Source organism: Cibotium barometz, chromosome 16 (assembly GCF_041138505.1).
Source record: "Cibotium barometz isolate CiBa-2024 chromosome 16, ASM4113850v1, whole genome shotgun sequence".
Classification (NCBI taxonomy): domain Eukaryota; kingdom Viridiplantae; phylum Streptophyta; class Polypodiopsida; order Cyatheales; family Cibotiaceae; genus Cibotium; species Cibotium barometz.
The window spans coordinates 36,705,072-36,726,601 of NC_141061.1; the positions used below are offsets into that span (position 1 = coordinate 36,705,072).

The 21,530-nt window shown below is 48.7% G+C and overlaps 1 protein-coding gene across 2 annotated transcripts in view; it reads right to left on the bottom strand.

Annotated features, from left to right (window-relative positions):
• LOC147630603 (ABC transporter C family member 2-like) overlaps positions 1-21,530 on the bottom strand; it is a 107,786-nt gene that overhangs the window by 36,004 nt on the left and 50,252 nt on the right. For both annotated transcript variants that reach the window (XR_015267679.1, XM_086810541.1), the window contains exons 12-14: positions 10,091-10,225; positions 9,828-9,934; positions 9,572-9,665 (exon numbers count right to left, since the gene is read on the bottom strand). Coding sequence is in view for 1 of the 2 variants with exons in the window: in XM_086810541.1 (XP_086666667.1) it covers positions 9,572-9,665; positions 9,828-9,934; positions 10,091-10,225 (336 nt within the window). In the remaining variant the exon portion in view is untranslated. The remainder of the gene's footprint in view (positions 1-9,571; positions 9,666-9,827; positions 9,935-10,090; positions 10,226-21,530) is intronic.

Below are 21,530 nucleotides of genomic sequence, written 5' to 3' on the forward strand. Positions count from 1 at the left end.
GTGCTAGCAGCCAAAAAAAGAGGGTGATCTTGCCAGGCCGAAAACTATTCCAGAGCCTCTTCCAAAAATATGAGAGAAACCGCTCTGAATGACTACCAGTGTATTGCTGCTGCCGGGGTGCCCTCAACCTCAGGCATCTGAATCCTGTGGCCTAGCCACACGGTGTATGCAAAGAACGGGGGTACCCAGTGTCTCCTCCCACTCAGCAGGATCATGCCAAGTCTACTCCCTTGGGTCCCACTGGAGCCGCATGAGGAGCCAACTCTCCCAAATCCATAACCGTCAGTCTCTCCCTGGCCACCTTGACCGATGGGTGGTCAATGTGCCTGAAATCCGATCACCCTCACCCTCTGTAGGGTGTAGACACTGAAACATCCAGAGGGAGCTCTGATCTCTCTAATCTGCCATGGGGTCTAATAGAAAAAGTGAGCAAAGCACAGCTCTCATCCACGCCATGGACTGCCAAGAGAATATCATGCCTAGTAAACACGCCCAACCACTGCCGGGGGGTTGGGTCTGGAATAGGGGTCAGCCACTCCTAGGGAATAGTAGAGTCGATGTCGAGGCTGAGTCTGTGTCTACCCCGTATCCTAGCTAGACCTCTCCTGAGCCTCCGAGGGAAGCTGTTTGAATGCAAGCCAGTCTCTAAGGGACCTGGCAAGTCCTATCTATGCTCAACAATCCCCATGATACATGAGGTCAGGCCCCCAACATGTGGCCATTGGGTAAACGGATTAGGGGTTGCCAAAGACGCTCCTCCAAGGCTAACGGAGCTAACTGTTGAAGGGACGGCTTGAGGTCATCCCAAGCTCGGAGTAGGCTGGCTGCAAATATGTCCTCAAAGGCGGGGCTAAAGCCGCGGGCCCGCATCTCTCTGAAGATCCATCTGGTGCTTTGCGGTCAGGCCCCCCCCCCTCCTCCACCCCCCAAAGTCTCGGAGCATGGACTGAAGTCTGAAATCCGAGCCAAGAGGAAGTCCTTCCAAGGCTCACCACCTGGAAGAAGTCCTCTAACAATCAACTTGCTCAACACGGCGGTGCAGCTCTAAATGGCGGGGTCAATGATGCCTAGGAAACCTCTGCATCACGACTGAATGATCACTCTCCAAGCCACCTTGGCCCGGGCAGGCCTCCCATCACTGCCGGCCCACAAGAAGTTCTGCATCAACTACTGTAGCTGGCCCAACAAGAAGTAATGTACCACATGGTGGCAAGAAGGACCTGGTTCGTCACCACCACTCCGCCGGCTAAGGAGAGCCTCACAGAATTCCAATACAAAAGCTTCTTCCGAATGCTCAGAAGAAGAGGGGCGAGCTGCTGCTCCAGGGAGATATCGATGCCCACCTGGTATCCCAAATAGCGGACTGGAGTGCCCCTCGGGATCCATTGGAAAGACTCAATTGGACACCAAGTCAGGGTGGGTGTAAAGCCTACCCAAAAACCACACGACTTGTGCCAGTTGATATGCGCTCCTAATGCGCGACAAAAGATCTCAATCGCCTATGCAAATCTCCGGAGACTCCACACATCTCCGGATAGGTATCTTGCTGTGTCATCTGCAAACTCTCAGTCCAGCAACTCCTCCTGAGTACGGATGGGGAGACGCAATCACTGCAGCCCCGTCTCCTAAACTGAGAGAAAACTGCTCATGGCCTCGGCGACAAATAGGAAGAGGTAAGGTGCTAGTGGACACAACCCTGCCGGACCGAGCGAGAAAGGGGGAATCTATCACCTCAGGCACCCTGAATGAGAACCTAATTGTGAGAGGTTGAGTAGAGGCTTGAAACACCACGGATCCACTCCATTGGGATTCGGGAACCCCATCCAGTACATCGTGCTCTCCAGAAAGCTCCAGTCAACTCTATCATAAGCCTTCTCAAAGTCTAGGAGGAGCACAATGAGGTCCTGCTACTGCATCCTGGCCGAAGCTGTCGCCTCCCACAAAGTGAAGATGTTGTTATGAATGCTCCGATCCTGAACAAAACCTGTTTGAGTGTCATGGATCAAGTCACGGAGGAAATGCTGAAGTCTCAGGCTAATTGCCTTTGCCAAAATCTTGTAGGCGGTCCCAAGGTGGGTGATGGGTCTCCACTTCCAAATCTCGAATCTATCACACCACCCTCCTTAGGAATCAAGTGAATCAAACCCTCTGAAAGCCTCTCTGACATGACACCTGTAGTCATAATCTCATTGAAGACTGTGCGAAGGCCGCCTTCCATGAGATTCTAGTGGTAAAGAAAGAAGGAGACTGGAAGCTCGTCTGCCCCGGGCATTTGCCCCTAGGAAGAGCTATCAATGCCTCTGCTAGCCCCTGTGTTGTGAAGGGAGTCAATACGGTGGTCCGGAGAGGGGGCGAGCCACCTCTCTCGTGCGTCCACCACCTGTGGGGGTAATGGGGCACCCGTGAGGAGGGATCTAAAAAAATCGGTGGCAATGGCTCTCACATGGGGGGAGGGGGGTCAAAAACAATAGCTCCACCTGGCCACGCAACCTGCGAATGCCATCTCTCCGCCTACGAGGGCCTGTAATCTCAAAGAAGTCCCCCGTGACTATCTCCGGCCAGGGTCTAGAAGGAGGCTATGGCATGGTACCCGTACTCCACCATCCTCTCCTCGATGGATCTGATCTCTATACGGGTGGTAGCAAGCTGAATCTCAATCCATGGGCTATCGGGGGAACTCTCCTAAAGAAGCTAGAGAGAAGCAAGACTCCTTCGAATGCTCCTCTCCTGCTCACGAAATCCCTCCAATCTGCTCTATGTTGCCTCTTGCAAAAAGTTGTTGATCTCACCGAGGCCCACATCCAAGGTGCACGTGGCAAAACCTGACATAAATCTAGTCCTACCCATATCTGCTCTATCTTGCTCTGTAGATCTCAAGTTCGTTTATGAGGCTGTCCGAAATCCTAGTGCTCACATGTCTATCCTGCCTCCAAATGTCCTCCAAGGGCACAATAATCAGAGCATGATCAGAGAAAGTGATGCCTGCCAAGATGCCAATCATGCTCCCGCCACCGCAAGCACTCATCCACATAGAAATCTGTCAAGTCAAGAGAGGTTTGGGCTTAAGCTCCAACTATCAGACCACGAGAAGCACAAGCTCCCGAGACTGCGCCCAAACTCTGGCAGATGCCAAGGGTCCTGTCCCCTGAGTGCCAAGATCAACTCCTCCCAAGACTCTAACCGTGCCTCCTCTTGAGTCTGTACTCTGCTGACTTGATCATGTTAAAGTCTCCATCCATGCACCAAAAGTCAGCTTGAGGAAGGGCCTGACGGACTGTACTCCAGAAGGTGGCTCTACCTACAACTACGTTCCGGGCATAAACATTGAGGAAGCCCACACAGTCCAGCTATCGAACATGCCCTCCACGCGAAGAGTCTTGGGCGTAGGTTTTGATGGGGAGTAATCACAATCGGTCCTGGGGCGAAGGCACGCTAGGCAAGGTTGCATTTAAAACCCGTTTTTTATTATTTAGTACTTTTTGGACTTCTGAACGCTTCCAAACGTTTCAAACTTAAAAAACATTTGTGTTTTGGTTTCTTCTCCTGTGTCCTTTTTTCTACTTATTATGTTCACCAATCGCTTTGTATTGCCCGTTTGTGCTCATGACATCAGACAAATGTGACATTGTCATTTGATTTTGATTTATCATTTGTTTCTACTATCTACTTGAATTGTCAAATTCCAATCATGGTGTATTTGGGTGTGTCTAGACATTGTTTATGTTGTGAGTGCTAATTTTGAAATTCTTAGATAGGTTGAAATGCTAGAATGTGACATGTGTTGACACATCACTCCTTGTCTATCAAAGGATATTAGATATAGACTTCAAGCTTTCTTGACCACTCTCTCACACACAGACACATACATATATATGATTTTAACATTGTAAAATACGTAACGTTTTTGACGTACTTTATCAGTCGGCAACGTTCTATACCACGTACTTAACTCGTGACGTTTCGTACGTTTGAAACTACCTTGACGCCAGGTGGGCGCGGATCCTATCCTCCATGTGTCGCCACTCTATCCGATCGGGAGAGTAGGCATACTCTGAACTCCATAGATCACAATGAAGGTATCTGTAAGAGAGGGGGAGGGTAACTGCAACTGAGATATGAAGAAACACAAAGAGCGGCACCTCCATGCTGGAGGACACCACCTCCCCGTCCTTATCTCTACGGCATGAGCCTCCCAGCTCCATCCGAGCTAGGAGTCAGGGATTACTGAGAACGTTGATGATGCGCAGATCATGAAGATGGTGTGAGAGCTCTACTGCCTGCCCCTGGATGGTGGCAACTGCTGACATTCAATCCCACTCCGTCCCTGGGGCAGCACACAAGGAAAAGGAGAAGATCATCGTGCTACTCTGGCATGGATGGCTTGGAATGATGAAACACCACATAGTTCCGCATGGGAGCCAGTGTTTCTTCCATCAGAAGAAGAAACTATAATCCATTGGCAGCCCCAGGATCCTGGGGGGGGGGGGGCCACTTGGGGTCTTTGGTGGGAGAGCCCTCATTCGGGTGGCAGCGATGGTCATCTCAACCGGCTCCGAGAAAATCAAATAGTGGGCTCAGAAGAAGAGGACGGGGTAGGAGGCGAGGATAGAGGATGAAGGGGGGGAGGAGGCGGGGGGGGGGGCGCGGGGGCGCGGGGAAGAGGGAAGAGGGAAGATGGAAGCGGCTATGAATGATCCACCGGAGAGGGAGGGTGCAGGGAGGGGCTCATCAGGGGCTCAGTGAGGCCAGCTGGCCTCACTGGCATCTGAGAACCAGAGAAGTCGTCTCAGTGGGGTAACGGCCGCCAGATTGGAGGGGCCGGAGATGGGACCCGCGTACTATAAATGCTTGAAATGGTTTTCTGATAGAACTGAATCCTCATGTGCTCTGCCAGCCTAGCGCGCACGGTGGTGCCACTCAGCTCTTGAAGTCAGTTGGCAGCCCTAGCGTGGGCCAACGGTCTGCCACTCTCCGGCAACAGAGTCGTCCGTGGTCGAGTCTTGGTGCCTCGATTGCTTGAGAGCCTTCCTCTCTCCCTACCCCCTAATGATTATCTGAGCTGGGACCGGGCGCGGGACCATCGAAAGCAGTCTCCTGGACTAGCGCCGAGGGCAAGCTCTGGCGAGGTGTCCCATCTGCTTGCAAATGAAACATTGGACAGAGAGACCTAAGACTCCACTCTTTGCAGGATGGGGTCTCCCCGAAGACAAGGGATATGACGTGAAGCATTGTCTCCGGCAAGGCAATACACATGTGAAGGGATGGAATCCCGGTCGCCCATGCGAGGGACAAAGCGACAGTGTGGGGGATTCCATCACTCTCCTAATGGCTCCACCAATCACCGGGAGAAGAGGAAGGCATTCCTTCCTGAGGCCTAGGAGGCCTAAGTACTCCACTCTTTGTAGGATGGGGTCTCCCTGGAGGCAAGGAAGGGATATGACATGAGGCACTGTCTCCGGCGAGGCAATACACATGCGAAGGGATGGAATCCTGGTCGCCCGTGCGAGGGACGAAGCGACAGTGGGGGGGGATTCCATCACTCTCCCAATTGCTCCACCAATCACCAGGAGAAGAGGAAGGTATTCCTTCCTGAGGCCTGGGAAGCAGACTGTCACGGGAAAGCCTGAAACGCCAGCCAGTGGGTTGGATGTGGGGTCGAAGCCATGTTGCCACCTTGCAAAGAAGGCTTGGGCCGTACGCAATACGATGAGGCTCAGCTACATGACTCTATCTAACACTGTTGGCAAGTCAAACTCAACCATGTAGTAGCCGCGCCCCAAAGGATAAATGTTTGTGATCTTTGCAGGCGCTCCAGGGAGACTAGAAGGATAGGCAAGGGACGGCAGCCTCAGTCAGGGATGGCGGAGCGGCTGCCATGGAGTCCTTTTGAGGGGTGAAGACCAAAAGAGGCCAAAGCTTGCCAAACAATGAAGGTGCCGAAGAACTGAGAAGACTGCTTGCAAAAAGCAGAGGGAAAGAGGCAAGAAAGGAATAGGCGAAGCCAAATGAGGTGGGGGAGGGGGGCGGAAGAGGGCGAAGGGGCAAGGCGAGGGAGGCAGGGACACGAGGGAGAATGCTCAAGGACAGGGGGGCAGGGGTTGGAGAGGGGGAGGGGGGGGCGGTGCCCAGCAAAGGCACCGAGGGCGAAAAGGCCAGAGGGGGAAAACGGGCGAGTGGGGAGGGGGGGGGGGGGGGGGGGACAAGGAAGGCAAGGCAGCGCGAAAGATGGGTGGGGGGGGGGGTGGGGGTGGGGGGTACATAGGGTGGTGCAACGAAGGCAGAAGTGAAAGGGAAGGGGGATGGTGAAGGCAAACAAAGGGGGGGGCAGCGAGGGCTGCGGCGAGAGGGAAGGGGAGGGGTGATGGCAAACTGGGGGGAGGAAAAGATTGCAAAGTAGCTACAGTCGAGGGGGGCACTCACAGGTCCAGCTTCAGATAGAGAGAGATTGAATTCATTACTCGTTCAATGGGAAAGCCCTCTTTTATACATTTTCATGCCTCCAAGGCCCTTGTTACAATCCCTTTGCATGTGAGATAACTCAACACTTTATACTCTGCTTCCGCTTGTCCATGGGCAGAATACCCCTCTACAAGCGCCCTGGGTGCTAAGAGTACACCGTCCCGGTGAACAAGCATAAAAAACAAGTACATAGCTTCCATTCATGTGTATACCCATCAAACTACCACATAGCCAAGTACAAAAGATGGTCATCATCAATTACATGAGCATGAAAAGGTGGAGTCAGGCTTGAGTAATTGTGTTACCAAGCCATCTTCTCCCTCCTGCACCAAGGGCGGGTCTAACCCTCCGCCCCCTTGGCTCCTAGTCTAATGCACCAAGAGCAGGTTCCACCCCCTGCCCTCTCGGCTCCTAAACTTCTCAATACACAAATGTTTGACTCTAGCATTATGCCCAACCATACAATCGACAAAACCATATACATGATTGAGAAGTTACATGTCTGCATGAAAATGCACCCAAGATGTGACTTAACGCACCATGTTTATGCCCAGAAGAGGGTGCCGATGATGTCCACAACATGAGTGCTGATGACGCAATTTTTGTGCCAAGTGAACATATAAATAGCCACATACGGGGACTGTCATCCTTTTAGATAATCCAGTGAGAGGCCGTTGATGTGTAAGTTGGAGAGCCCACCATCAGCCCATCGGCTAGCACTTGAGATACCACAAGGGGTATTCACACCGCGTTGTCCAGGGGCCACCACTGCTTTGCACTGTTACATTGAACTGCCAGAGCATGCACTGCGAGGAGACCACCCTTGCTCCGGTGGTTCCCCGCTTGCTTTTTCTTGCCGCACATCTTTGGACGTAGGTGAGCCCAAGTTGAGCGTAGAACAGCTGGATGGGGGCGAGCAAGACGTGGGCACAAGGTGAGCAAGGTAGTGGAGGTGCAAGTGGGTGGAGGCGAGAATGCTGAAGTGAGGCATTGGATGACGAGAGAAGGAGCAAATGAGTGCAAGGAGATGTGAATGTTGGTGGGGTGGCGATACGTTAGTAGAGCATCTGATAAGCTGTGGATGGTGCATAAATGGAGGTGACAGGTGAGACAAGTGGCTATATCTACGGCGATAAGCAAGAGGTGGCCCGAAATTTGGGCGCTGGTGTGAAGGTGTGCAGCGGTGCCATGCTCCCATTTGCCATGTCAACAAGCCGCGCCAAGCTGCCGGGCAGTCGATGTGAAAAGGAAGCAAGAGGGATTGGGTGGCCAGCTACTGAGCCTTCAAGCAATCCCAAAGACAATGACGATGGGACTCATGGGGATGACCACACCTCGAACAGACTGCTGGCCTACCTCCAATGGCCAGCCAAGTGCCAACCACCAAGCTTCGATGTGCCATTTTCCATAGAAGGAGAGTGATCTTTCGCAGCCGAATGCTATCCCACAGCCTCTTCCAAAAATCTGAGAGAAGCTAAGGAGGGAGGCCTGCCAGTGTCTTTGCTGCTCGCATGCCCTCAACCTCTAGCATCTGGATCCTCTGGCCAAACTGTGCGGTGTAGGTAAAAAAAAAAGGGGGTACCGGGAGTCTCCTCCATAGTCACAGGAAACAGCAGTTTCAGTCCCTAGAAACGTGTTTCTTCGTTTCAGGACCTCATCCGTTTCCATGGCTGTTTCCAGTTTCCTAAGTGATGTTGTCACAGGAAACAGCCGTTTCCACCCCTAAAAACTCGTTTCCCTGTTTCCATTTCTCAAACGTTTCTATTCCCATTTCTCATTTCTTGTGACTATGGTCTCCTCCCTATCATTTGGATCATGCCAAGTCCACTTCCCCAAGTCCCACTGTAGGCAATTGAGAAGATGGCCCTCCCAAATCCACAAACACTAGAATCCCTCTCTGGCCACTGTGGCTGGTGGGGAGGGTCTATGTGCCACTCATGCGCATGGAAACCAATCACACTCACCCTTTGCAAAGTGCATCCCCTGAAATCCTCCAAAGGGGGGTCTGCTCTCTCAAGTCTGCCATGAGGTCCAATACAGAATGTAAGGCAAAGGGGGCGTGTCCCAGATCGGGGCCAGCCACTCTTGGAGGGATGGAAAAGTCAATGCCAAGGCTAAGTCTATCCCTGCCTCGGAACCCAAGAAGGCTCCTCTCTGGGGGCAGCTATTTGAACATAAGCCAATCTCCAAGCGACCTAGTGGCACCCATGCTCGAAGCTCCCCACGATACGTGCGGGCAAGCCCCCAGCATGTGACCACTACGCAAACGGACCAATGGGTTCCAGATCAGAGGTGTCTCACATGTTTCCAAAAAGGATCGATAACCTGTAAAAGGACCTCTGCTTGGGAATAAAGTGGCCAAGGCCAGATCACTCTCCTTGGTCGCATACAGCCCTTTAGGGAGTCGGTGAATGAAACCATCAACAAAAATGGATTCATGTCCCATATTGACCATAAAATAAATAGCAATATCCTGGCTATATAGCATTAAAGTGTGCTTACATCATGCCATCATCATTCCTGTGCTTGCCACATGCAAGGTGTGACGTGCTATCTAAACCTTTGAACAGGTAAAAGGGACAACCAGTATCATCCTCAACTTCAGCGAAACAAGCTGTGGAATATGTTCCCAAATTCTGTGGAATGCTGTAGATCTATCAATGTGGGAGGCTCTCTTGCAAGTAGCATAGTTAAAAGTTGGTTGAAATTTCCTGAAAAGCATCAGAATCAATTTGCAGCACTCTCTGAGCATCCCTTGGTAGTCTTCTACCCTCTTCTCTGTCCCAAGTTTGAGCAACTGTTTAAACTCTCCTACCAAATTAGGCCCAAAACTTCATATATTCAAATCCAAAGGTGCAGCTTCCATGATCTCTCCATTGTGTGGAAATCTGTTGGCTCATATATATTAAGCCTAGACTCAAATCGTTGACATGGCTCACTTCCATCAAGGTATTTAAACAAAGCTAAAGGACTTAAATAATCAGCTCAATTCCTGTGACACTAGAACCGCTATCTTCTTCATATATAGACTCTTGAACGCATCATACTTATGACGCCCTTGGATGTTGTAACATCTGCTGAATGAGAGAAAAAAAAGAAACATCAAACTTACAGATCCCAATGTCATTGCACTCCTAAACCAACCAAGCTCATCATTACGAATGTCTAGGACCTTTGACCTAAAGCTGTTCTCCCAAGCATAACATCTGTAGGCAGCGAACACAACAAAACTAATTAGTCCCAGCTTGGGTATTTCAGAAATACTATTTTTGATTTAAAAAACATCAAGAATAAGGTGCACCTTGAGGCTTGAATGCTATCAAAATAATGGTGCATGCGTTTGAACAATGATAAAATTGAACTCTTACTTCACAATATCCATGGCTGCAAGGATCTCAGCCATGAGTCCAATGCGTCTATCAGTGCGTACCAAACCTTCTCTAGTATATTTTCGCATTCTGTTTATCATGAAGGCCTAGGGCATTAAATGGGACAATGGTTAGACAGCAAAAGGCTCTTGCTCATTCAGAAGCTGGAGGAAATAGGATGGACATTCCAAAAAGAATGGGAAAAACGTTTTCAAAGTTTATTTTCATTATTAATAGCACAAATTGAGATTATAAATGAATACCTGCAAGGGAAACAGCAATAAGAGCACCGATGCACCAGCAAAAGAAGAGTATCCAAGCTGATTGTATAATAAATATACACAAACCACTATGCGTATAGGAGCAGACCAGAGAGCATGCAGTTGCTGGCATATTTGCTGCAATAGAGTAAAGAATGGACCAACGGCTCACACCAACATTCACTTCAATCGTGCCTCTTTCATGCAAAATTTGTGAGCTCTTATAGAAATTTTCAAAATATTTCATATTGAGAACGGCAGTCTTTGCATAGTGCTTTTGAAACAAGGCACATGTCTCCAGAAAACAGAACTGGCCCATGGAAATAGACAGCACTAATTTAACACATCATAACAATATATGATTCCAAATAACTAACAAGACTTGTCAGAAAGGCTGGTCTAAGGGACATATATGAGCTAAGTTATCATCAGCCTAACAATGCATGAATGTTCTTGTCACAGAGAGTCATATCTCCCACATCATATGCTCTACTTGTGTTTGCTTGTATTGGCTGAAACAGGAATCTTTGCCTGAACCAATCGAAGGTTTTTTTTTTTTATGATTAGATTCTCAGACAAAATGAATTTGGTAAGGAGTGAGTTTGCAGTCTAAGCACAGGAACGTGCGGCTTCATCTCACTAGTGTTTAAAAATGATACTCACTTTCATATTCAATCCATTTTGTTGCTAAATTCGCTCCCCCAATATGTTCTAGGCATCGTACAGCACAACTCTAAGCAATTCTAGTATTTTTTTCCCTATGCTGTTTCTGGCCTTAGGGACCTGAAAATATTGACATCTTTCCAAAGAAAAGAGTCACCTGGATAGCAAAGCTAAGTCCGTGGGACAACTCTCATTTTAATTCAGAACACTTAGCACCATTATCATTGCTGTGTCAATACCAATCAGAACAAGCATCTTTTCCTCACACCCATGCGATAATAGAAATGCCACTCAGATGGAGTTCCACTCAAAGAAACTTCAAATTTCGGCTGATTATGATTACAAAAATATGATTGGCCAAACCCTTAACCAACAAATTTTACGAGGTAAACAAATGCACAAACATGAGCTATTGAGATAAATTTTGCAAGATATGCAAGACTTAAAGGCAGCTTAGAAATAAAATGAGAAAGACCTTTTGCATTGAAAGTAGAAGATGTGAAGCTCAAGTCCAATGCACAGGACTGAAGCTAAGGATGCCCAAAATACAAGAACTGTGTGAACCAAATATAAGAAATGGAGAAAAGAATGGGAAGGCATTAAAAACATGCAAGCTCATAAGGATGAAAGCTCACCATGTATTGTGCATTTTGCTTCTATGTGACCAGTAAATGCACTTGATTATCATGCCCCCTTTCGTTCCTTTCCATTTGGTTGGCATACCTTTGTCTACATCAAATGCCTTTTTGCCTTGATCCTTAAGATGACGGTCTTCTTCTATTAACACTAAAAGCATGTCATCAAAGGGTGTCTCTTTGGCCACTCTCAGAAATGTCAAAATCTCTAAAAACTTGGTGATTTCTTCTATATTGGATAGTGTAATAAAGTAAGAACCTTAGTTAGGGCATGGGCATGGGCTCAACTATAAAATCCCTTTGGCTACCAGCAAGTTACGGATCATAAAACTCCACAGGAAGTAGTTTGATCCATCCAACTTGTCCTCTTGGGTGAGCACAACAATTACATCTATAGCATTTTGAGCCATGTAGACAAAATACACCTGCAAGCAAACCAAGCACCAATGTACACTGCCAGGCAGCCAAATGTCCTGTGCAAACTTTTGCCTGCAACCTCAAGCAAGTATAAACCTGCACCATTCTCCAAGTACACTCAATGTGTATACATATGTGACAAAACACTGATGTAATCCCTTGTTACATGCTCCAAACTGAAAAGCTCCAATTTTTATGCACTGCAATTGCTTCAATGTGCAATTAATTGCCCAATTTTCACAAAAACCTCATATTTTTGCAACTAAAAGAGGCTCAATTTACTGATTTTCACCTCAATTTGAAAAACCCCCAAATTCCAAGCACAGCAACATATTCAATTTTGCCCAATTTTGCATCAAATTGAGAAATCCCCCAAATTTCAAAGAGCAACTCACATAAACCCTCAAATTCTTGCACTTGCAACACGTGTCTGCAAATTGATATTTGTAAAATCAAAAAATTTTTACCTGCACAGTGACCTGGAGAGTTGTAATCGACTTGAGGTGGAGCTGAACTTGCTGATGGGAGCAGAGGGGGCAATGTAGAGGTCACAGTGGAGAGGCGCGCAGAACATGGAGGCAAGAGGACCACGGAAGACGTGGGAGGAGGCCGATGGGAAGGGTTGGAAAGGGACTGAAACTGGACGTGCCCAAGGAAGGGTTGTGGTGGCGGACAAGCGACGAGCTGCAAACGGGCAACAAGCTGCAGACGGCGACGGTGACAGACGAACAGACGAGCTGCATGCGAACAGACGGCGATAGCAATGGCGACATCGAGCTGCAAACGGTCGAAAGCGGCGATGGACTGCACGACTACCGGACGAAAGGAGCCCAAAAAATGCAAAATTCCATCCGATGACACATAAACCAAAATTGAGCCTCTTTTCGTGGTGAGAGGTCAAAATCAATAAATTGAGGTCAAAAACAGTAAATTGAGGTCAACTGAAAGAGGCTCAATTTACTGATTTTGAGCCTCTTTCGCCGAGGCCGCTGCTTGGTTGGGCACGGCGGCGACTGTCTGGGCACTAGAGCCGCCGGCTTTTGAGGCGAGAACCAGGCGGAGCAGCGGTGAGTGGGTGGTGGAAGGACGCGCTGGGTGGAACAACACGCACGCACAGAGGGCAGACCGAACAACTCGAACAGAAGACGGACGGACAGGGATCACCACAAGGGGACTGATGAGGAACAAGCTCTAATACCAATTGTTGGACTCACACACAGAATTAGGGTTTCCTATAGATTAGGGTTAGCTGCAGGAAGACAAAGAGAGAGCAAGAAGGTGTGTGGTAGATCACAAATGCAAGTCAACTCTTGCATGTGAGTCACATCCATATAATATCCAAGTACAAAAGTTAAATGGATAAAGTGTCCTTTCACACTTGATATCCAATGGGAAAAACCACATGGAAAAAAGTACCCTTGGTTAAGCCTTGTTCACACGTAGCACTACTATAAGTGAGCATATGCCTACATAAGCTATCTCAAAAGGGGATGTTGGTGAGAGAGAACATCAAGAAGTTTATGAAGCTTTCAATGTTTGTGGAAGGATTGAATGGGGACATGAAGATGAAAAAGTTTGTGCATGGTTTGAATTCCAACATCATGGCGGATGTTTCAGCCCAAAGACCACGCACTATCAATGAGGCCATGAGATTGGCAGAGCTTTATAAACCAAAATATAGGAGATCCCAATCTATGGGTACCATAAACGACTCTTCTAAGCCAACCATCACTCCTTCCCACTTTGGCAAAAGCTCCCTTCCTTCAACCCAATCATCCATTCCAAGATTCCCTACAATTTGGGGGTGGACAGCCCAAGAGCGGAGCCTATTATGATGCAAAGAAAGGGGATAACTTTAACAAGAAGCCTCCCCAAACCTTCAATAAAACTCAAAGAGTAGATGACCCTAAGATTGAAGAGTTGAGGAGCAAAGATCTATGTTTCAAATGCAAAAAAAGGTGGTCACCCGGGCACAAATGCAAGTCAAAGAAGGTTGTGGCCACTATGATTGAAGAGTTGAGGAACAAAGGTCTATGTTTTAAATGCAAAAAAAGGCGGTCACCTCGGCACAAATGCAAGTCAAAGAAGGTTGTGGCCACTATGATCCTCATGGATGAGGAGAAAGATACCAAGGACTCTCATGATGGGGAAGAAATTGAGGAGTACAATAAAGAAGCACATGATGAGTCACTTGAGGAATAAAAGATGGAAAATTTCCTTTTGATCCCGATGGAGGAGACAAAGGGAATGTGTTGGATGAAGTTGCATCCACAAATGCAAAAATTTCAGCGGGTGTATGCTCTATTTCTCAAGAGCTAACGGTGGGTTGCAAGAGCCCAAACACCCTACGTTTGGTTGGATCCATCAATGGGAGAGTTGTGCATATATTAGTGGATTCCGGAAGTACCCATGGCTTCATCGATTCCAAATCCTAGACAGAGCTGGAGCGCTATGTAGAGCACGACGTCCACGACCCGCTGCGGGCCGCGGCCCCAGCCGAGACATTATCAGAGGATACAAGCGATATTGGCACGACGTCATACGGCACGACCTTGCGCTCCAGCCTGTCCATGCTGGATCGACCTATGCAAGACATTATGGGATGAGTCTATCTTAGCTGCTTCCCACAGTCTACTATTTTTCCAGTTCCAAACTTTTATCAGTTGTATCAGGCCACTAGTTCCTCTTTGGCCACATGTTATAGCTAGTTGTCTTTTCAGTTTATGCTTTTCATTTTCTACTCGGGACATTTAGTTTCCTTGACTTTTGGATGTATTGGTACTTTTGTCTCATAGGCCACTTTGGCCTCTTGTAGACGTTAATATATCTTTCTTTCTTTCTTTCTTTCAAGCTTTCTCCGGTGGAACTACCCATAATCTTTCAAGTGCAGGTAGCCAATGGAGAAAATGAGAAGACTAGCTTGGCATGTCCTATTGAAATGATTTTATCTCCTTCATATACTTGGAAGGGTGACTTGGTAGTGCTGGAGATGGGTCCTATTGATGTGGTTTTGGGGTGTACCGTGTGATTGGTTATCATCACTTGGGGATTTCCACATGGACCTTCAACAAGAGATTATGAGTTTCATGCATCATGTGAAACTTGCCTCTAGTAGAAACCAAAGTGCAGTAGACTAGCGGTCACCCAAACACAGTTGTAATCCAGCAAATAAGACAGATAAAGAGAGCTAGAGTGCTCCTACACAAAAAGAATAGCGACACCTGTTGGCCTCAAAGCTTGGCGCCCCTTTCCGTATTTCTTTATTCAAATTCAATGAAAGAGTTTAATTGAATACATCATGGCCATTAATGGCTTATACATATGCATGTCCAAACTGCCAGTCCTCTGGACCTCTTAGCATAGAGGTTTCACATAGCCCTGTGCCCCAAAACACCACACTATTATTCACCCCTAATCAGCCAAGATAGTATATCCATAAGGCGCTGTAAACACGGTAAATTTGCCCATGCACGTAGCCAAAAACACAGCCATGAAACAGTCCAAAAATCCTTCCTGAAACATTCAATTGTTGCTCATGTTTCTGCCCTCTTGGGCTGCAAATTCCTCCTTTGACAAGGAACCGAGAGAAGAACCCCCGAACAGTGTGACCAGAGCAGCCATCATCCTTGCCTCAATCTCTATCTTCACCAAGACCGAGAGAGAGAGAGAGAGAGAGAGAGAGAAATGAAATGAAATGAAATGAAATGTTATATTAACGTCTTCAAAAGGCCATAATGACCTATGAGACCAAAAGTTACATCATGGTGGATCTGATACAATGTCTGGATAAAAAAACCCAGAAAATGAAAAAATAAAGATGATACTACTGGCACCTAAAAAATGAAACTGGAACTGGAAGGTACACTATGGAGGTACCTCCATCTCATAATATGTGCCGCATCGGACACTGGCGGATCTCCTCAATATCCTGTGTGGTCAGCACCCTGACTGGGTGTCTCGCATGCCTCGCAAGAATAATCCGAATCTGCCGCTGCAACATCCGTCTATGCTGGGATGCCCTCCTCCGTGGTCGTGGGCGTCTGGACCACCCAAGCTCAATCGCACGATCAATCAGTGTACCCCTGGTGTGGGCGGTATCCATGTCCTGCTGCTGCTGTGGTCCATCTGGCGCAGTGATGGCCGGACTAAAGAAGTCTGTAATGTGCCTCTGAGTCTGGCTCTCTGTGCGCCTAAGCAGGCTATCTCTATGTCTCCGCAGCTCAAGCAAGAACAATCCCAAACACCTCTGGTCCTGGTACCCCATGACTCTGGAAAGTGGTCCAAAACCCTCTCTGAATAAACAGTGGAAACGACCACGTATCTCATAGTATGCAGTACAATGGCATATATAATGCAGCTCTGTCTCTGGCTCCCCATGGCATACTCGGCATATCCTGGCCTCAGCTGGTATACCTCTATATCGGCCAATCTCAATCTCAAGCTGGTGTGAGGATGTGCGAATCTGACCAATAGCACATCGTACTGCATGAGACAAGTGTACATCCATGTAACTGGGTCTGATCACAAAACCATCTGCTGTGAGCTGAAGAAAATGTTCTCTGTAGAAAGCCATCTTCGTGCCCAGCTCCTCAGTCGGCTGTATCCATGTCCTCCTAATGTCCAGCTGAACTAAATCCTGACGGATGAGTCTGGTAATCTCTGTCCGTGTAAGAGTGAGAGAGGGTGCCTCCAGAGAATACTGGAAGGGAGGCAATCTATCCATGCTAAAACCATGTGCCTGGAACCAAGATGTCATCTGTCCATACCAACAAGCCGTGTCTCCCTGTAAAGCTAACTGTCGGGAGGACTCCAGGGCGAGGCGTGCATATCTGTCTCGGGGGAGATCCCACAAGCCATGTATGTAGGAGACTGATCTCGTAAGAGCCTCAATCACCAGAGGGGCAGCCGCCAGCTCTGCTCGAATAATCTCATGAGGTACCACAGCCTTGGCTCTAATAAGCCTAGCAATCATAGATACCAAAGGCCTCTCCATACCTCTCCACCCGCCTGCGCTGTGATGGCCCACTGAAGGTGAGAGAGAGAGAGAGAGAGAGAGAGATGAAATGAAATGAAATGTTATATTAACGTCTTCAAAAGGCCATAATGACCTATGAGACCAAAAAGTTACATCATGGTGGATCTGATACAATGTCTGGATAAAAAACCAGAAAATGAAAAATAAAGATGATACTACTGGCACCTAGAAAATGAAACTGGAACTGGAAGGTAAACAGAAACCCTTATAGGGTGTGAATATAGTGAAGGGGGCGGGGGGGGGGGGGGGGGGTACGCTATGGAGGTGAGTGGAGTACAGTGAGGGGATACAATATCATGTGGGACGGGGGGGTACACTATGGAGGTGCCTCCATCTCATAATATGTGCCGCATCGGACGCTGGCGGATCTCCTCAATATCCTCTATGGTCAGCACCCTGACTGGGTGTCCCGCATGTCTCGCAAGAATAATCCGAATCTGCCGCTGTAACCTCCGTCTAGCGCGAGAGAAAGAAAGAAAGAAAGATTTTATTAACGTCTTCCAAAAGACCGAACTCGGCCTATGAGACAAATCGGAGTACATGTATGGGGTATCCTCTGTCATCCCAACAAAATGAAAAAGTACTGAATAAAAAAGCTGAATCTGGGTGTGCAGGGGATGGAGCTCTATTACTAGGAGAATGCAAAGCTATATGCATGGAGTATACAATCATGATATGCAACCTAGCTAGCTCCATCCTGTACCATACTGGGGGTATAAAATGGTATACATCAGTGAAGGGGGTGTCCACAGCTCCCTGAAGAACATGCCTGGGTGTGCTCTGAAGCGAGCCAGTCGCTCCGCACCCTCTCTGTGAAACTGAGCTCTGATCTCTGTCATCTCTCTCTGGTATAGGCGTGGTGTCCGAAAGCCAGGTGTCCTCTGTCTCCTGCGGGCTCTAAGTGTCTCTGCTCTCTGGAGAGTAATTCCCTGCCGTGTAGGGGCTGGGAGGGGTATGGATCTCTGAAAAAATGTAGTAATCTGTGTCTGTCGCCCCCCCTCTGGAGCTGTCTGAGCCTGTAATAATGTCTCTCTGTGGCGCTGTATGTCTAGAATGTATCTCCCCAGTATGCGCTGGTCTGCTGCCTCAAAGATCTGGCGTAGGGAATGTGGCTCTCTGAATAAAATGGGATATCTCTCTCTGATGGCTGTATATGCTCTGCATCTGCATACATAATGCTCCTCACTCTCCACCTCCTCTCTGCACAATCTGCATACCCTCTCCTCTCGGGGGATCCGTGCTGCTCTGCCAGTCTCAATCTCCAATCGGTGTGATGAAACTCTGAGCTGACCAATAGCCACTCGGGAGCCGTGTGGTAAAAAGCCCTCCATGTATCTAGGCCTCTCTATAAATCCATCATCAGTGATACTCATGAAGTGATCTCTGTAGTATAGCATCTTCGGTGGAAGAGGCTGTGTAGGCGAAATCCATGTCTCTCGTGTATAGAGCTGCCATAGATCCTGTCTCAATACTCTGTTCCTCTCACTATGAGAGAGACGGATATGTGGTGCATCCCTGTCATACTGGAATGGTGGTAGATGATCCATGTCTAGGCCATGCTGTGAGAACCAATGTGTGACCTGTGCATACCATGATCCTCTGTCTCCTGCCTCAGCCAACTGTCTAGATGCCTGAAAAGCTCTGTATGATAATCTGTCTTGTGGCATCTCTCTGAATCTGTCTAGCAGGCATATAGTCTGAAATATGGCCTCTACCATCATAGGAGGCGCAGCAAACTCTGCTCGGATAATGTCATGAGGTACTGACGGTTTGCTGCGTATCATGCGTGCCATCATGAGGGCCTGTGGTCTCTCTATCTGTGTCCACCAATGGGTAGCAAGGCCTGGCGCCCATACTGCTGCTCCATACATCAATGCCGGTGTGACTAATGTGTCAAATAGCCACCCCTTCGTCCGGGGCTCCTGAAAATGCGCCTGGTGGCACTGTCTCTCTAGCATAGCCAATGCTGCATATCCCCGTGTCAATCTAGCTCTGGCTGCTGAACCCATGGTAAAGCGTGTGGCTGCTGCAGAGAAGGTAACCCCTAGGTACACGTATGATGTCACCACCTCCACCTGGCATCCTGCGAGAGTGAATGTCAGATGACTCCTGCCCTGTCTCGATGTATGAAAGACCATAACCTTGGTTTTCCCAAGGTTCACAGTAAGACCCCTCTGTGTGCAGAAATCATGGAGTGCATGTAGATGCTGCTGTAGACCCCCTGGGGACTCAGACACTAATACAATATCATCAGCATAGAGCATAATATGTACTGAGGTACCTGCTAAATCAACTCCATCTCCGCCTCCCTGTGTAATGAAGTCAGCCACCTCATCAATGTATAACCCAAATAGCGTGGGGGAAAGTGGGCATCCTTGCTTCACACCAATGGTGCTAGCAATAGTCTCGGACATACCTCCTGGACATCTGACTCGCCCAAAAACCTGCTCATATAATGCATAGATGCCCCATATCATATCTGCTGGTATGCCAAGAGACTGCAGGCGCTGAAAGAGCCTCTCTCGTGGTACTGTGTCAAATGCCTTGCGGAAATCCACAAAGCAGCAATAGAGCTTTCTCTTCCTCACTCTGGCCTGATCAATCATACATCTCAAAGTGAATACATGGTCAGTGGTAGAGAAAGCTCTCCTGAAGCCTGCCTGCCCTGAAGAGCGTAAACCTGCTCGCTCAGCATATAAGCTAAGCTCCTGCTCCAGCACTGCACCATAGAGTTTGGCCAGCACGTGGCCAACCATAACCGTCCTGTAGTTGCTCGGATCGAGCATATCCCCTGTTTTGTGAATCGGCACAATGGTGTGCATCGTCCACTCCGCAGGCAAACCCTCTGCTAGTGCCCTGTTAAACAGGTGTGCAAGAAAAGGAGCTAAAGAATCTACTGCATATATGAGATGCTCACCCTGCAGGCCCATATGGTCGGCGGCCCGTCCATGCTGTAGGCGGCGGATAGCTTCCTGTACCATCGAGTGGGTAAAGAAGCTAGCTGTGGTGGGTCGAGGCTCCTGTGGCATGGTATAGACCCTCTGCATATGTGTGCCATGTCTGTGGGTCTGCAATAGGTGTCGGGGTCCGGGGCTCTCTGAAGTGCCGCCATGAGACAGGGCTATCTCTACTCATGAAGAAATGAAAGATCTCTAGCTCCTGCATCTCTGCGAAGGCCCGCCTTTTGCGGCGAGTAAGTCTCCTCATCTCTCTCCTCGACTCCTGCTCTGTGATGGCTCCCAAGGCTCTCTGTATGCGGAGTCGTGAGTATAGGGCTCTGCACTCGTCATCATACCATCTGTTCTGGGGCATAGTCCCAGGTCTCGCAGGCTCTCCTGAGTGTACACGATGTGGGAAGCTCTGTAATGCAGCCGTGTGTAGGAGTGATGCGAGCTGGGCTGTAATGGTATCCATAGATGCCAGGGGATCCATGAGTAGGAGCCCATCCTCTACTCTGCCAGTGTATATGTCTGCCATGTCATGTGTGAAGTTATGTGGGGGGCTGGTGATACTGGTGATCCGGCTAGTGAAAATGCCAAGTATGTATGATCTGCCCCAATAGGACGAGGTGGAATGGAGAATGAGGTGACAAGCTGTGATGCCTCCAAAGACCCCATAATGTAGTCTACCACCGTGCCTCCGGTCTGTGTATGACCCCCATGTGGGAAGCATGTCAGTCCTCCTGATCCCGGCCACTGTAGCATCCCGTTATAAATAACGAGACGATGCCTGGCTCCCAACTCTAGTAAGTGGTCTCCATAATGTCCTCTGTCTGGTCCAGTGTCCTCTGATGCCCGACTAGCCCCTATCTCCTCTGGATCCACAGGGTGGAGGATCTCCATGTCATCATAGTCATACACCTCACACTGTCTGCTCTGTGTGTGGGCATTGAAGTCGCCCGTAAGAAATACTTCCCCTAGTGTAGAATAATGCATAATCTCCTCTGACAGACAAGTGTATGGCGAGGCTCCTATCTCCTCCTCCTGTGGCATGTCCTCTGTAATGACATAGGAGGATCCTGATGGAGAAAAGTAACATAGAGCTATGTATATAACCCTGTCCTGTGAGAGCTGTAAGCTGATCCACATGTATCTGGCCTCTGGATCCTGTGCTACCACTCTCAGTCTCCCCTGTAGCTCTCGTCTGAATAGGACTGCTACTCCCCCCGACCCTCTCGAGGTACCCTGGCGTGTGGTCCTCCTGTATGCTGACTCCCACTGGAATCCCTCTACTCGAGGTAGCCCTCTCTCTGGGCTCTGATGTGTCTCTGTCAGAAGTATGATGTCTCTCCCCACCATAACATGCTCCAGTCGTCCAGGCTGCACCCATAGTGAACCATTACAGTTCCATACTGCTATGTGTATCTCTGTCAGTGGCCTGGTCTGTGTCCCATAGGCCCCAAACCGCTAATCCATGGGCCGGCCATCAATGATGACCCGACCATCTCGATAGAAGGCCTTCTTGCCTTCTCTCCTCGCGTGTAAGACTCGTGGCATGCAAGTTCTCCTATGCTCAAGCTGCATCCTCGTGAGATCATCATCCAAGAAAATAGGAGCTCCCTCTAAACCCCGTAGTATAACCCTCTTCCTCATGAAGGTGACCCTCTCCGTCTCTCCTGCAAACTGTAGGATGAGGGCTCGCTTGCGTGTTAAGTCTTTCCCGGCTCTCCATGCTTTGGTGAAGGGGAGAGGGT